Source organism: Equus quagga, chromosome 1 (genome assembly GCF_021613505.1).
Source record: "Equus quagga isolate Etosha38 chromosome 1, UCLA_HA_Equagga_1.0, whole genome shotgun sequence".
Lineage (NCBI taxonomy): Eukaryota > Metazoa > Chordata > Mammalia > Perissodactyla > Equidae > Equus > Equus quagga.
Genome location: NC_060267.1, coordinates 61,919,344 through 61,933,953, shown reverse-complemented (window position 1 = coordinate 61,933,953; position 14,610 = coordinate 61,919,344). Strand labels below are relative to the sequence as shown.

The window sequence follows — 14,610 nt, the reverse complement described above, 5'->3', positions numbered from 1 at the left end:
ACAACTATATATTGGGGGGATTTGGAGAGAAAAAGCAGGAAAAACAAAAAAGGAAGATTGGCAATGGTTGTTAGCTCAGGTGCCAATCTTGAAAAAAAAATTAAAAAAAAATTTAAAAAAAAGATTTATCATAAGGAATTGACTTATGTAATAATGGTGCCTGAGAAGTCCCACAATCTGCCACCTACAAGCTGGAGACCCAGGAGAGCTGGTGGTGTAGTTCCAGTCTGAGTGCAGGAGAAGACTTATATCCCAGCTCAAAAACAGTCAGGTGGAGAGCAAATTCTCCCGTACTGGCCCTGTATTCTATTCAGGCCTCCAACAGTTCGGATGAGGCCCACCCACTTTGTGGAGGGCAATCTGCTTTACCTATTTATATGTTAATCTCATCTAGAAACACCATCATAGACACACCCAGAAGAACGTTTAACCAAATGTCTGAGCACCCCATGTTCCAGTCAAGTTGATATTTAAATTACCAATCACACCCTCTAACTTTATGCTTCTTTTTCAAAGTTGATTTGGCTTTTCAAGGGCCTTTGTGCTATCATATACATTTTAGAATCAGATTGTCAATTTCTACAAAAAGAAACTGCCAGGATTGCATTGAATATGTAGATCAATTTGGGGAGAAATTACATCTTAACTATATTAAGTCTTCTGACCCATGAACAAGGTATATCTCTCCTTTTATGGAGTCTTTAAATTTCCTCAGAAGTATTTTGTATTTTTCAATGTATAAGTCTCTTACATCTTCTAGTAGATTTACCCCTAAGTTTGTCATATTTTTGGTGCTATGTAAATGATATTTTTAAAAATTTCAATTTCTGATTGTTGTAGGTGCATAAAAATCCACTTGATTTTTGTACATTGCTCTTGTATCCTTCAACTTTGCTTAACTCATTTATTAGTTCCATTAGCTTTTCAATAGATTCCATAACATTTTCTATATAAACAATCATGCTATTTACACATTAAAGTAGTTTTACTTCCTCTTTTTCAATATGGATGCCTTTTATTTCTTTTCTTGCCTGATTGAACTGGCCAGCACCTCCAGTGCAATGTTGAAAAGAATTGTTGAGCATAGACCTGCTTGTCCCTGATCTTAAAGCAGAAAGCATTCAGTCTTTCACCGTAAGTATATAAGTTTTTCCTAGATGTTCTTTATGAGTTTGTGGGAGCTCCTTTCTATTTCAAGCTTGCTAACAGTTTTTATGAGGAATGGATGTTGGATTTTGTCAAATACTTTTTCTGCACCTATTGAGCTGATCATATGGTTTTCCTTTTTAATTTGTTAATATGGCGAATTTCAGTGATCAGCTTTTGAGTGTTAAACCAACCCCACACTCCTGGGATAAGGTATCTTGATCGTGATGTATTACACATTTTATATATTGTTGGATTTGATTTGCTAAAATATTGTTAAAAATATTTGCATTAGTGTTCATGAAGAACATTGGTCTGTAGTTTTCCATTGTCATAATGTCTTTCTTTGAATTTAGTATCAAGGCAATGCTGGCCTCAAACAATGAATTGAGAAGTATTCCTTTCTCTTCAAACTTTTGGAAGAATTTGTGTATAACTGGTACTATTTCTTCCCTAAATGTCTGGTACAATTTACCAGTGAAGAAATATGGGCCTGGAGTTTTCTTTGTGATGAGTTTTTTTGTGATAAGATTTTAACTACAAATTCTCTTTAAATAGACATATGGCTATTCTGGTTATATATTTCTTTTTGAGTAGGTTTTGATAGCTTGTGTCTTTCAAAGAACTTGTGCATTTTGTCTCAGCTGTCAATTTATATTTAAACCTTCCATACACTAATTCATTATCCTTTTAATATCTGTAGAAGTTGTGGTGAGTCACTTCTCTCCTTCCTAATATTGGTAATTTGTGTCTTCTGTTTTTCCCTTATTTTCTTATAACTTCTCAGAATATGAAGCTGAGGACCCCTGTCTCTTAGCTGTGGTCTTTGGCTTGGTATGGATCACACTCAACTTTCTAAACTAGCTTCCTTGGGTTCCCTAGGGTGTCCATAAATGAAGTCTGTGACCCTCTGAAATTGAATCAATTTGTGTGTGTGTGTGTGTGAGGAAGATTGGCCCTGAGCTAACATCTGTTGCCAATCTTCCTCTATTTTATGTGGGATGCCACCACAGCGTGACTTGAGGAGCAGTGCTAGATCTGCACCCAGGATCCAAACCTGCGAACCCTGGGGCCACCAAAGCATAGCATGCAACCTTAACCACTACACCACTAGGCCAGCCTCTTGAATCAAATTTTGACTGTGAGGAGAGGGACATAGCATCAGTGTCTCACCAACATCTGTAACAATATAAGAACTGTTCCTCATGCATAAACAGACACATAGATCAATGGAACAAAATAGAGAGCCCAGAAATAAACTCACATATATAGGATCAATTAATTTATGACAAAGGAGCCAAGAAAATACACCAGGGTAAGGATAGTGCCTTCAATAAATGGTGTTGGGAAAGCTGGACAGCCACATGCAAAAGAACTAAAACTAGGCACTATCTTACACCATACACAAAAATTGACTCAAAATGGATTAAACATTCAAACAATGTTAAATGAAAAATTGAAACCGTAAAACTCTTAGGAGAAAACATAGAGGTAAGCTTCTTGGCATTAGTTTTGGTGGTGATTTTTTGGACTAGACACTGACAGCAAAGGCAACAAAAACAAAAATAAATAAGTAGGACTACATCAAACTAAAAAGGTTCTGCACAGCAAAGGAAAACATCAACAAATGAAAAAAAGACTATGGAATGGGAGAAAATATTTGCAAATCATATATCTGATAAGGGGCTAATATCCAAAATATGTAGAGAACTCATACAACTCAATAGCAAAAAAACCAGTCTGATTAAAGAAATGAGCAGAGAAACTGATGAGACATTTATCCAAAAAGGACATACAAATGGCCAGCAGGTACATGAAAAGGTGCTCATCACTAATCGTCAGGGAAATGCAAATCAAAACCACAATGGGAAAACACCTCACACCTGTCAGAATGGCTGTCATCCAAAATGCAAGAAATAACAAGTGCTGATGAAGATGTGGAGAAAAGGGAACCCTTGTGCACTGTTGCTGGGAATGTAAATTGGTGCAGCTGCTATGGAAAATAGTATGGAGGTTCCTCAAGAAACTAAAAATAGAAATTCCACGTGGTGCAGCAATCCCACTCTGGGTATATATCTGAAGGAAACAAAATCACTCTCTTGAAGAGATATCTGCACCCCCATGCTCATTGCAGCATTATTCACAATATCCAAGACTTGACGGATGAATAAAGAATTGATGTATATATAAAATAGAATATTATTCAGCCATAGAAAAGAAAGAAATCCTGCCTTTTGTGACAATAAGAATGGGGCTTGAGGGAATTATGCTAAGTGAAATCAGTCAGAGAAACACAGATACTATATGATCTCACAAATACATGGACTCTAAAAACCTGAACTCATAGAAACAGAGATTAGTGGCTGCCAGCGGCAGGGGATGGGGAGTGAGGGAAATGGGTGAAGCTGGTCAAACAGTACAAACTTCCAATTATAAGATTAACAACTTCTCGGGATATAACGTACATCATGGTGACTGTAGTTAACAATACTGTATATTTGAAAGTTGCTAAGACAGTAGATCTTAAAAGGTCTCATCACAAGAAAAAGAATTGTAACTGAGGTGATGGATGTTAACTAAACATACTGCGGTAATCATTTTGCAATATAAACATATATCCTTATGTTGTACACCTTAAACTAACACAGTGTTATGAGTCAATTATATTTCAACAAAACTGGAGAGGGGAAAGAACTGTTGCTCTTTGGAGGCCAATTGCCCCCAAATACACACCCAGAGTGCAGTGCTTTATTGATTGAGGATTATTTTTGATACTCAATATATAGACTGCTGGACCCTGCGCCTAGAGATTATGATTCATTAAGTCTGGGACGAGGCCAGGAAATCCACATTTTTATGTCTCCCAGTGATTCTGATGTGAGGCCAGGACTGAGAGCCACTGGAGCAGACGGCCTTTGAAAGTTCGCGTCACTCAGTCCTTGGACTAGGAGCACTGGGTGGGCAGTGCTGCCCTCTAGTGCCTTTGGCTGTGAGCGAGTGACCGGCTGTGTGAGCGCTGATGGTCTTGTCCCTGACACGACTCTGGAGCTTCCTGTCCAGCTGCCTGGAGATCTCGGTTCCTGGGCATGAATGAAAATGCTCAAATATAAAAGCGCTGCTGCTGAATAACAGCCACCATGCTGCTCCGTCCCCAGTGCCTTGACACATTTAAGGTGCTCGGTAATACTTTCTGTGAATGAGATGCAGCACAGCTCCTTCGCAAGGCTTGTACAGAGGGACAAACAGGTCAGTGGCATGTGTGTCGGGATTTTCCTTTGTGGGGTGTGAGGTGACCCACGGTACACACGAATCAGCAACTGTGAACAGTTTCCTGAAGAAACTCCATTATGGTAATTGTGGCGTGGTAGCGTTGTCATGGAAGCAGGGTCTGGCTTTAGCGAGTTTCCTGGAAATAAATGGATGTGAGCCCTTTATAGTTGTGTAGCCCTCCACAGTCCACGGAGGCTTTCTAGGTCCTTCTCTTCCCTGTTTGCTGTTCGCTGTAAACCATGAATCAGGAAGGGCAAATGGGAGGATCCAGGCCACGCGGTTAACAGTGACAGACAGTGTGTTCATGACGTGAATGTGCCGTTGTTTAGGAAGACACTGGTCCCGCCATCCCATCCACACGAGCACCCTCCATCAGTGAGAACCAAACCAGTAACAAGCCTGTACTCGAGGCCTGCTTTGCAGGAGGGCGTAAGATTGTCCTTGGCTCTAACTCCTCAGCTCTGAGGCAGGGCTCCGTGAGTGGCTGGAGAGAAGTTTGCAGCAGAAGGTTCTGACGGCTTCGTGTCATCCTCTTGGTGACTGTGGGTAACCTGTGAGGTAAATAGTGCACTGGCTGGAGCAGGCGCGAGGTCTGTAGAACTTGATGGCGTGGCCTGGGCAGGAGGTCCGGCTAATGGGAGACTGCGAGCTGCGGCAGTGGCATAGAGGGCAGCAGCAGCTGCAGGAAGCAGGAGCTGGTGGGGTAGGAGATGCCATGTTCTGCTCACCTCCTCTTCATCCCACTGGTGAGGGAGACAGGCCCACCCTAAGGTTCTGGGGATGGCCGAACGCTCGATGCCTGACGCTGGACCTATGAGAAAGACATCATGGATGTCACAGCCCAGGGGAGGACACCAAGCACCGTGCAGGCCCACTGGGTCAGGCTCACGGGGGCCAGAACTGTTGCAGCAGCGGCTGCAGGAAGCGGGGGCAGGGAGGGTAGGAACAACAGAAGTAAGGAAGGATTCAAGCTGCTCTGTGGGTATCTCGACCTGCCTCTAAGAAGCTGCTGTGAGCTGCTTTTTAACTGATTTTTGTTAACCTGTCATTCAGTGCTCTTTGGCTGAAAGAGTCATCCCCTTCCCATATTACAGAATTTGCAAGTTCAGCAAACATGTTGAACTGGCTCCAATTCATCCCATCTTCAGACTGAGACTCTTCTTAAATGATCTTAAGTGTAAGGACCTGTTTGGTTTTATTTAGCTCTCTATTTAAGGACGTCTAAGAAAAACATTCACTAATCCGTTTCTCTGTCAAATCATTTTCACAATATTCTACCTTATAGCTAGTAAAAAATCCCTCATGCTAATGACTGGGTTTTTGGGCCTTTTGTTTTTTAAATTGTGGTAAAATATACTTAACATAGAATTTACTGTTTTGACCATTTTTAAGTGCACACTTCATTGTCATTAAGTACATTCACAGTGTTGTGCAACCATCACCACTATCCATTTTCAGAACATTTTTATCATCCCAAAGAGAAACTGTGTACCCACTAAGTAATAACTCCCTACCCCTTTTTCCCCATCCCCTGGGAAGGTTTGTTCTTGATTCACGTGAGTTAGTCTTGTCTTTGAAACTGGATTTTTATATGTCTTGAGAGCAGGCAGGTAACACGACTCAAATGTCTTTGTACCTTTGACCCTGCCCAGCTCAGGGGTGAGCACAGACTGAGTGCTCGCCACAGCTGTTCAGTGGTGGACTGGATGCTGGGGGAAGGACCAAATAGCCTCTTCACAGATTTTGAGCCTAAGAATTTTGGGGCTGTGGGACCACTCTGATCAGGGCAAGAACTTCTTAAGGAAAACCCAAAGTCCTGGAGTGTTGGAGGCAAATCACAGTGCCGACAGAGCCATGATGTTAACATTAATATGCGAATCGGTGGACACAGGAGCGGTGGGTACTGAGGTTGAACAGAAGAAAACTTGCCCTGCCTAAAGGTGTTCAAATTCAGATTTTCATAAAACACTCAGCCAAACATTGCAACCACGGTGCATTCAACTGAAGAGCCACAAGTTTGTGGTCCTTATTCAAAAGCCTCACCAATAACCCATCTCCATGGGTGGACAGGATGCTCTAAGATCTGTAGAGGCTGTTCTGGAAAATCCAGCTTCAGAAGTGAGCCTCACCATGGGCCTCCATAGAAGGCACTGTTTACGGTTTATTCTCACCTGTCTCGAGCTTGACCACAGGCTGAAAGGAGTCCTTATTTAACTCTCAGGAAGCTATTTAAGAGGACAGCAGCTGTGTCCCTTCCCACATTGGACATGGTCCTCTTCCTGAACCTCTAGATACTGCCCACCTTACTACCTGTGACATCAGAACCCCCACTTCCTAAGACTTCACAAGACAATGTGTGCCCCATCCTCTTGTGTGTGTCTTAGTTACCTTCCCAGCACAGGTGATGTAGGTCATGGAGTTCCTCTGGCCTAGCCACTCTCTCTCTTATGGGGCATACAGTGTTCATAATGACTCAGTTATCTGGGGGTAGATGCCAGACTATGGTCTTAAGGAGACAGCTGAACCATCAGGGTAAAGGGACTAGAGAGACATGAAAGAGTGTATGCTGCCTGTGACCTTGGCACCTTTAGGCTCAGGCTCTGCAACTCATACAACCAGTCACCCTCATCTTAACACCGAGTCACATGAGGTTCCCTGGACAGATAAAGGCCGGTGATGCTGTGCGTGCCCTGGGAAACAGGAGGGCTTTGTGTTCAGTCTGGTACTCTGGTTCCATCCTCTGTGAGGCAGGGATGACAAGGTCTACAATATGGAGGCATTAGGTTCCAAGACCCTGAAAGCCTAGGGAGAGGATGGCTAGTGAGGCTTAGATTATGCTGAGCCCCACCTTTGTTCTGTGGGATGCTGGGCGTCCCTTATACACTTACGGCTCCATCATCATTATTGCATTAATTATGTGGCAGGTGAAAAAGAGACACTGAGAATTAAGGTTGGGACCTACCAGGAGCTGTTGCTGGGTAGGGAAACACTGTGACCATGACTGAACTGATTAAGCCTCAGACAAGATTTATCCCTTCACTTTCTCTTGTTACCCTCACCCCCTGCTTTTTTACGGGGGTTTCCTCACTGGATCACAGAACAGCTCCAAATATGGCTCCTCCTTCTTGCTGGTAGACATTGAGGGCTGTGAGTGGCTAACGTTCTTCGTCTACTAGACAACCCATCCGTTCATCTGTTCCCCTTTTGCTCCTATCTGATTCTGATCTCCCCGTGGAACTTGTTCAGGGAATGGGGGTGGAGGTATCGGGTATGGAAGCCTCGAAATGAATCAGAAATAAGAAGAGAAAGGAAATGAAGAGGTGGAAAATGTAGAGTAGGGAAAAGAAAGGTGGGAGAATGTATAAAATTGGAACACAGAAAAACTTTGGGAAATATTTGAGGGTTGTGTCTCATTTTAGACATGAAAAGAAAAGGGTGTCCCAGCTTCACGTACTAACTTTTTTGCCTTCAAGTGTCACCGGAGACTCAAAGGGGCCAAGAAAGAGCGTCACGAGGTAAAGTCTGGTCTCTGCCCTGACTCCCCTGCCCGTGGGCAAGGGTCCCTTGGATCCCGTCCCTCTATGACCCCTGGTGCCGGGAGTCCGGCACTCTCACCACTGAAGGCTCCAACTCCCCAAGTTGACAAATTCTCCCGGAAGACTTTCTTGGGTGGGAGATCAGAGGCTGGGAATGTTCCCAAATTCCCCACCTTACCCCCCCGGGAGTGAGAAATTAGGAAGTAGGGCAGAAATCCTTAACTGTGGTCATTTACTCATTTTATGACCCTGCGGAAGTCACTTCATCCCTCAGCCTTGTCATCCATGAAATGGGCGTCTGAGGCTCCTGCCTCACTCACAGTGTGGTTGTGAAGATCAGAGGAGATTAGGGCCAGGACAGCGCATCGTAACTGGTGAAGTCATCTGCAGTCGTGCCTTAGAGCACTGACTGTTGGCATTTTCAGTCTCCTCTCATTCAAAGGCTGTCAGCTTCCTCTAGGACATCCCTAAATTCTCTCCGATTCCATGTAACACTGTCTCCTGGTTTCTCAGCTGGGAGACTTTCCAGGGAAGAAGCTGAGAGGCCGATGGAGCTGCTCTCTCTCTTGAAAAGGTAATCTCTTGCTCTCTGCCGTCCCCCAGCTCCCAGCCTGGCCTGTGATGATTTCTCTGCTTGGTCAGGGGCGGGATGAGGAAAAGGATCATGGCTGGGAGGGAGCCAGACACAGCGGAGGCTGCAGCGAGAGGGTCCCGGAGCAGAGGAGGTCAGACGTCTCAGGAGGGAGGAGTCTCCAGTTCCGTCCTGGGCTGGGCTCACAGTGGTCCTGGAATTCAGGATTTCACTAGTGCGTAATTCATAAAAGACCCTACATGGGTTTGTGCTCAGCCACAAGACAAGTTATCCGGTCAAGAGAATGATAAATAAGTGCATGAATACGTCATTATTGTCATGTTCTCTTTGCAGCTACACCCTTTCAAGAGCAGACCCCTTGGAGTCTGGCTGGACTCTACTGACATTACCTCTTCCGGTGCTGGCTTCAGGGGCGCCAGTTCCTGGGACAGCCCTCAGACAGGAGCCTGTCATCTTACCCTCTTCTTAAGATCTCTAGACAATGAGATTGGCTCCCAGGAGATGCTGAGGACAGCAGGAGAGACACCTCATAGTCCGTGGAATGCAGAGTTCCCAAAAGGACGTCATTTCTCACAGTTTGAAGATACTGAAAACCAGGCTGTGGCCTCCTTAGCCCCAAATGAGACTGACTCCAGGTTCGACCTGGTAATGCCCCATCAGCTGGCCATCGGCGCGCCACGCCCCCCCCCATCTGCCTTATTCCCTTCTCCTGGTTCAGCTTCTTAACACAGGTCAGCAGTGAACTCACCCCACCCCCAAGTCTCTCATGGCCCTGTGCGCCCATGGATTGTCTGAAATCCTGCCCCATGAGCCCCAGAATCTCTGCCCAGCCCACCAAGACTTGCCAAATGGCACTGTCCTAGGAAGAAAAATAGATGGGTAAACCCCAGGGGGTGCAGACCCCAGGGCTTACAGGACCGGGGGAGGGCAGGGCCAGTCTCCAGGGCACACGCTTCCAAAGACGCCGATGTCACTCCATCAGGAAAAAATGGTTGCCGTGTTTCCCTTCCAAGCCAGGGCTGGCTTCCTGAGGAGGGAAGTGTGCGGTGGCTGCTGTGTGCAGACCCCTCGTGCCCCGTCTGCAATGCTGTGGCTCTGGAGATCCAGCAGTTGCTGGTGGGTGAGAACCCTGATCTGCCCCCCACGTCACCGGGGCCATCGCAGGGCTCCTCTTGCCCAGAGAGTTTGTCCACGTCTCATCTCTCTTTTGAGCAGAGTCAGGGTTCACCACATTGGGACCTGGGGCAGGGATCTCAAGTGCCAGATGTGTCCTGGGACACGGGAGCTCCATCTTCTTCAAGCCTTGAGAAGCCTGGGACTCCTGTGAAGCAGCAGGGCAAGAGGAAGAGCAACTCCGAATGTGTGCTGGAGAAACCAGGTCAGCAGCCCTTGAATACCTGAGTCCCTTTCTTTCCCTGAACCCAGAGCTCAAGACCCTCAAAGCCCCCATGGCCTTGCACTCCCTTCACCTGCTGTTCCTATGTCCCCAACTCCCTGAGGTATCTTTAAGGGCAGGTATACAAATGCATGCATTTCTACACCGGAGGGCTCCCAAGATCTATGGAAGAGCTCCCATGGCAGCTTATGTCACATGCCCCAAATATTTTCCATGCCTGAGGGGAAAACCATCATTTCTTTCATCATGAATGGCACCTCTTAGGCCTCTGTTGAAAGATGGGCTTTTGTGTCCCTGACCTGGGGCTCATGGGAGGTCAGCCAGTTACTCAAACTCTCTGGGTTTCTGAAGGATCCACTCTGGACCCAGAACAAGTCCCACTGCAAGCAAGTCCCAAACTGCATGGCTCTGGCTCTACTGTAGACCACCTTTCAGTCTCTAAGTGGCCTCTGTCCATTGCCTGGGGGACCCGCTGGGCCTCGGTGTGCCATCTGCAGCAGAAACACAGCTACCTTTCTATGGTTCCTCTTTCCTGCAGGGTGAATCCCTGGCCCGCCCCTGGAGATCTCTGCACCAAGGGGAGCCCCAGTCCCTTTCCTTCACTGATTTCTTCTTCATTCCATACTGTATGAAATTTCCTCCACCTCAGTTAGCCTACCTTCTTCCCACATTCCTGAATTTGAGCTTCTCCAGCTGACTCTCAACAAGCCCTATCAATGTCCCATTTCCTGCTCTGACCAAGGGTGAAGTGTTGGAGTAGTACCTGCTGCAAAGGCAGCTCCAGCTTCGATGGGGCTTGCCAGCTGGTGCTCCAAGATCTCTGTAGATGCAGAGAACCATACATCGCCTCTGTAGATGCAGAGAACCAGGAGACATGTTGCAGCCTGTTCCCTGGGATCCAGGGACCCACATGTTTGGGGAAGCCCATTTCAGTCCTCGAGAAGGAGGTCGTGTCTCCCTGGAGCATGCCCAAAGCTGCTGGGTTCCACCCTCAGATGGGGTTGATTAGCAGGCTGATTCACCATGCTGGGGTGGCCCCAGAAGATCCAGCAGGCCATCCAGTTCCTCCTATCCCCTGCTGAGCTTCAGCGTCTGCCCCAGGGCAGCACACTGACCAGTGTGAGTGTCTCCTGGCCTGCAGGCCCAGAGACCAGTGAGACAGTGACGAGTTCTGATCCCCTGTGGCAGCAGGGCCAGTCCACAGTTGCTCTCCTAGGCCATGCAGAGCCACATCGACTACGGATGTGGGAAGATCTGCTAGGGCATTGTCCCTGCCCATATCTGCATCTGTTGGGATGCAAATCACTGGGTCTGCAGCATTCCAGGGGCCCTGGCAGCAACTTGGGTCCCTTGCACCCTGGAAAGTAAGCCCCTAGATGTGGAGGAAGCAATTACCCCTCCATGGATCAGGAATTGACACCCTGAACACTGACAGGCCTTGAGCGGCAGCAGCAAGCCTCACCAGATGCTGTCACTGCTCGCCCTGATCAGCACCTGCCTGAGAGTCGCTGAGAAACTGGAGACAAGTTTTGGCCTTCCTGTCAGGGCTGCTGGCTCTTTACTATGTGGCTCTTTCCAAGGCCATGGCCCAGATCCGCATCATGGAGATGGGCCTGGGCCTGTTGGGGCCCATCACAGCCTCTGGCTCAATCTCATCTAAATAGCAATGTCTACATCCTGGGCCAGGCTTTCAAGATGCCAATGAGACTTGTGCAGATGGTGCACAAGTGGTGCAGACTGAAGCACAGGTCAGTGGAGGTGGTGTCTCTAGAGAGTCAGACAGATCCTGCTCGCCCCTGTGCACTCAAGACATCCATCTTGGACAAATTAAATTTTTTGCTGAAAAAGAAATTGCTGGGGATACATTTAGGATGTCTCATAAAGATAGAGTCCTGGGAACAAAGTGTGGCTGTCCCAGGGAATATCTGTGCCTAGGAGTCTAAGCAACCAAGGGAAAACATTGCTGCAGGAACTCCCCATCCCACCAGGCATCCCATGTGCCCCAGAATGGTCCACCTTAAAGAGGAGCTTGCAGTTAAACTAAGGCAGTGCAGCAGAACCAAAAGAGAGCTAGTTCCAGAGCATCCTCTTGGTTCTGCCCCCTGGGCCTTCAGGGGCTCACAACCCAATGGGGACAGGACAGAGGCCCAGGTGCTTTGTGTACAGCTGGAGACCAGTGAGAGCAACCCCATCCTGGAGGAGCCCTGGACCCCTGAGCCCCAGGCCTCTGAAAGGGTGAGGACAACCCCTACCCCAGCAGAGAAAACAGAGGACCCAGGGAAACTCAGAACAGCAGAGAATCACAGAGAAGGAGACGCTGTGCTGAGGCTCTCCTCAAGCAGAGAGCATCTCCTCTCCAAGGTTCGGGAGCCAGGAGGGACACTTCTAAGGAGAACCTCCAGAGCCCCTGACTTCCCAAATGTATCTCCAGGATCTTTCCCTGGTAGAATTTTAGTTTGGCCAAGATGGTTGCCTGGAGTGAGCAGGGACTAGCAAGGATCTGTCTGGATCTATAGAGCCACCATCTCTATCCTTTCAGCTTACTGCTCCCTGTCAGCACCTTTACCAGCTTCTCCCTCACCTTGAGCTCCTAGAGCATCCTCCAGGATTCCTTGGGACAAAAGGACCAGATAAGAATGGTGTGCAAGGCTGTTAGAGCAAGCTGATTGACCTCACCCAAACAAGGATTCCTGAGAATGCCAAATCTGGAGTGCCCAGAGCTTAAAGGGCCAGACCTTACAGGACCAAATTACTGCATCATTTGCTGGGCCAGACTTTGCAAGTCCAGCATTTGAAGGGGCCACATTTTTCAGATCCAAACTTTTTAGGTCCAAAATTTGTAGGGCCACACTTTCTAGGGCCAAGAGCTGCAGGGTCTGGTAAAGGCAGCTCATACTCACAAGTGCCCCACCCTTCCAGAAGCTGCAGAAGCTGGCTTGGGAAATAAGATGAAGTACTTTCCATACTGGATTAACCCCAAGATGAAAAGTCAAGGCCCTAAGGAACCCGTTCTCCGCTCTAAGGATGAGATGGTGGCCAAAACCACAACAAAAAGTGTTGTGAAGAGTGCACCTTCCACCAAAGACCCAGTGAGGGGAGCTAAGCTGGAGAAGACAGCAGAGGAGGAGGGCATGACCTTCTTCGATGCCCCCACTTCTGTCAATCTATCCACTCCTGGTTCCTGTGCCTTTCACAACAGCTCCAAACACATCCTCAGCTGACTTGTGCCACTCAACCAGAAAATCCATCCCAGGTCTCAACTTTCACCTCAGCAGAAGGCACTGGTCTATACAAGGAGAATACCCATTCCAGGGAAAAGCAGTTCAGAGCTTCCCAAACCTATGCATCCCCCTGAAAAAGACTGTCATCATTATTTCCATTAACGTGCAGGTGATGCAGGACCCTGTCCAAATATACTTTATACCCCTGAGCAAAGAACCACCTATTTGTGCCTCCTTATTTTCAATGTGATACGTGATGGAGAGGGTGGAGGAGGGAGGCAGTACTTCTCATGTGGTATAGGAGGTTAACCCCACGTTTCAGATGGGCCAGATTCCACACAACTCTTTCAGCCCCACCCTGGACTGTGGATCAAGGGGCTTGAGAAGGAAGACCCTTGTCTAAGGCGCATTGAGGGTAAAGGTCAGGCTTGAATTCTTTCATGGCTTCCCATGAAAAGGAAGCTTCAGAGGAGCAATGTGGGCATGATGATAGTACAGAGGGAGTGGCCAGGAACCCAGTGCATTCCTGGCCCACAGGCACAATTCACCAATAACTTCTCTATGTGCCCACAGTCTGGAGGGAAGGTTTTAGAGGAGTGTCATGGGGCTCCATCCTTGAGATGCTTTGTGTTTATCTAAAGCACGTGGAGCATATGACAGATGTCAGAAGCAAAGGAGAGCATCTCCCCTCTCTGTGCCCTGTTGTTACTGATTAGCTCTTTAAGGAGTAACCCATCTGGGAGCCTGCTGGAGCCCTGCCACCTGTTCGACCCCCATTGCCTTTCAGCTGCGTGGAATAAATGCCTCCTACAATGAAGCTCAGTTGATGAGAAGGTCTCCAAAAGGGTCACAATAAAAATGACTTTGAGCTGAGTCTTGCATTCAACAATTCGAATACTCAAGTACTTGCTGTCTTCCCAAAACTATGCAGACCCTAGGGACAGCATGGTGAACAATACAGGCTTCCCTCCCATGGAGCTTGTGGAACCACGGAGCCAACAGTCAAATAAAAAAAACACTGAAAGCAATGTGAAAGAGCTGGTTAGAGAAAGTAGATGAAATACAAAGGAAGGCACGTCACCTAATTTGGGGCGGTGTTCATGGCAATTTTCCTGGAAGAGTTGATATGTAGACTGAGTTTGAAATGTTTGAGGGAGCAGAATGGGGCTGCCACGCTGGAGAATGGATGGCATTCACTCATCCATTTTTTCATTCTTCAGCTAATATTGAGCACCTACTACATGCCAGGCACTGATGTAGACACTGGGAAGACAGCAGTGAACAAAAGAGGAAAAAATCTGTCCCCAAGGAGCTTAGGTTGATGGTGCACTAGGAAGGGAGATAAAAAAGCATAGTAAAAATACAGTCTGTAGAAGGTGACAAATTTTTGCAAGAAACCAGGGTAAGAGGTTCGGGGAAGACTTAGGTGGGTGCAGTTTTAAACAGGGA

General features: G+C 47.1%; 1 protein-coding gene across 2 annotated transcripts in view; it reads left to right on the top strand.

The window, feature by feature from the left end:
• Positions 1-13,242, top strand: part of LOC124242337 (protein FAM205C-like) — a 34,255-nt gene extending 21,013 nt beyond the window's left edge. Inside the window, exons 1-6 of one of the 2 annotated variants that reach the window (XM_046667291.1) lie at positions 7,793-7,931; positions 8,466-8,526; positions 8,878-9,189; positions 9,558-9,660; positions 9,760-9,922; positions 12,860-13,242. In XM_046667291.1, coding sequence (XP_046523247.1) covers positions 9,164-9,189; positions 9,558-9,660; positions 9,760-9,922; positions 12,860-13,161 — 594 coding nt within the window. In that variant the 5' untranslated portion in view covers positions 7,793-7,931; positions 8,466-8,526; positions 8,878-9,163 and the 3' untranslated portion in view covers positions 13,162-13,242. Of the gene's footprint in view, positions 1-7,792; positions 7,932-8,465; positions 8,527-8,877; positions 9,190-9,557; positions 9,923-12,859 lie in introns of those variants that run through there. The other variant, XM_046667281.1, reaches the window with a different exon arrangement.
• The last annotated feature ends 1,368 nt before the right edge of the window (positions 13,243-14,610 follow it).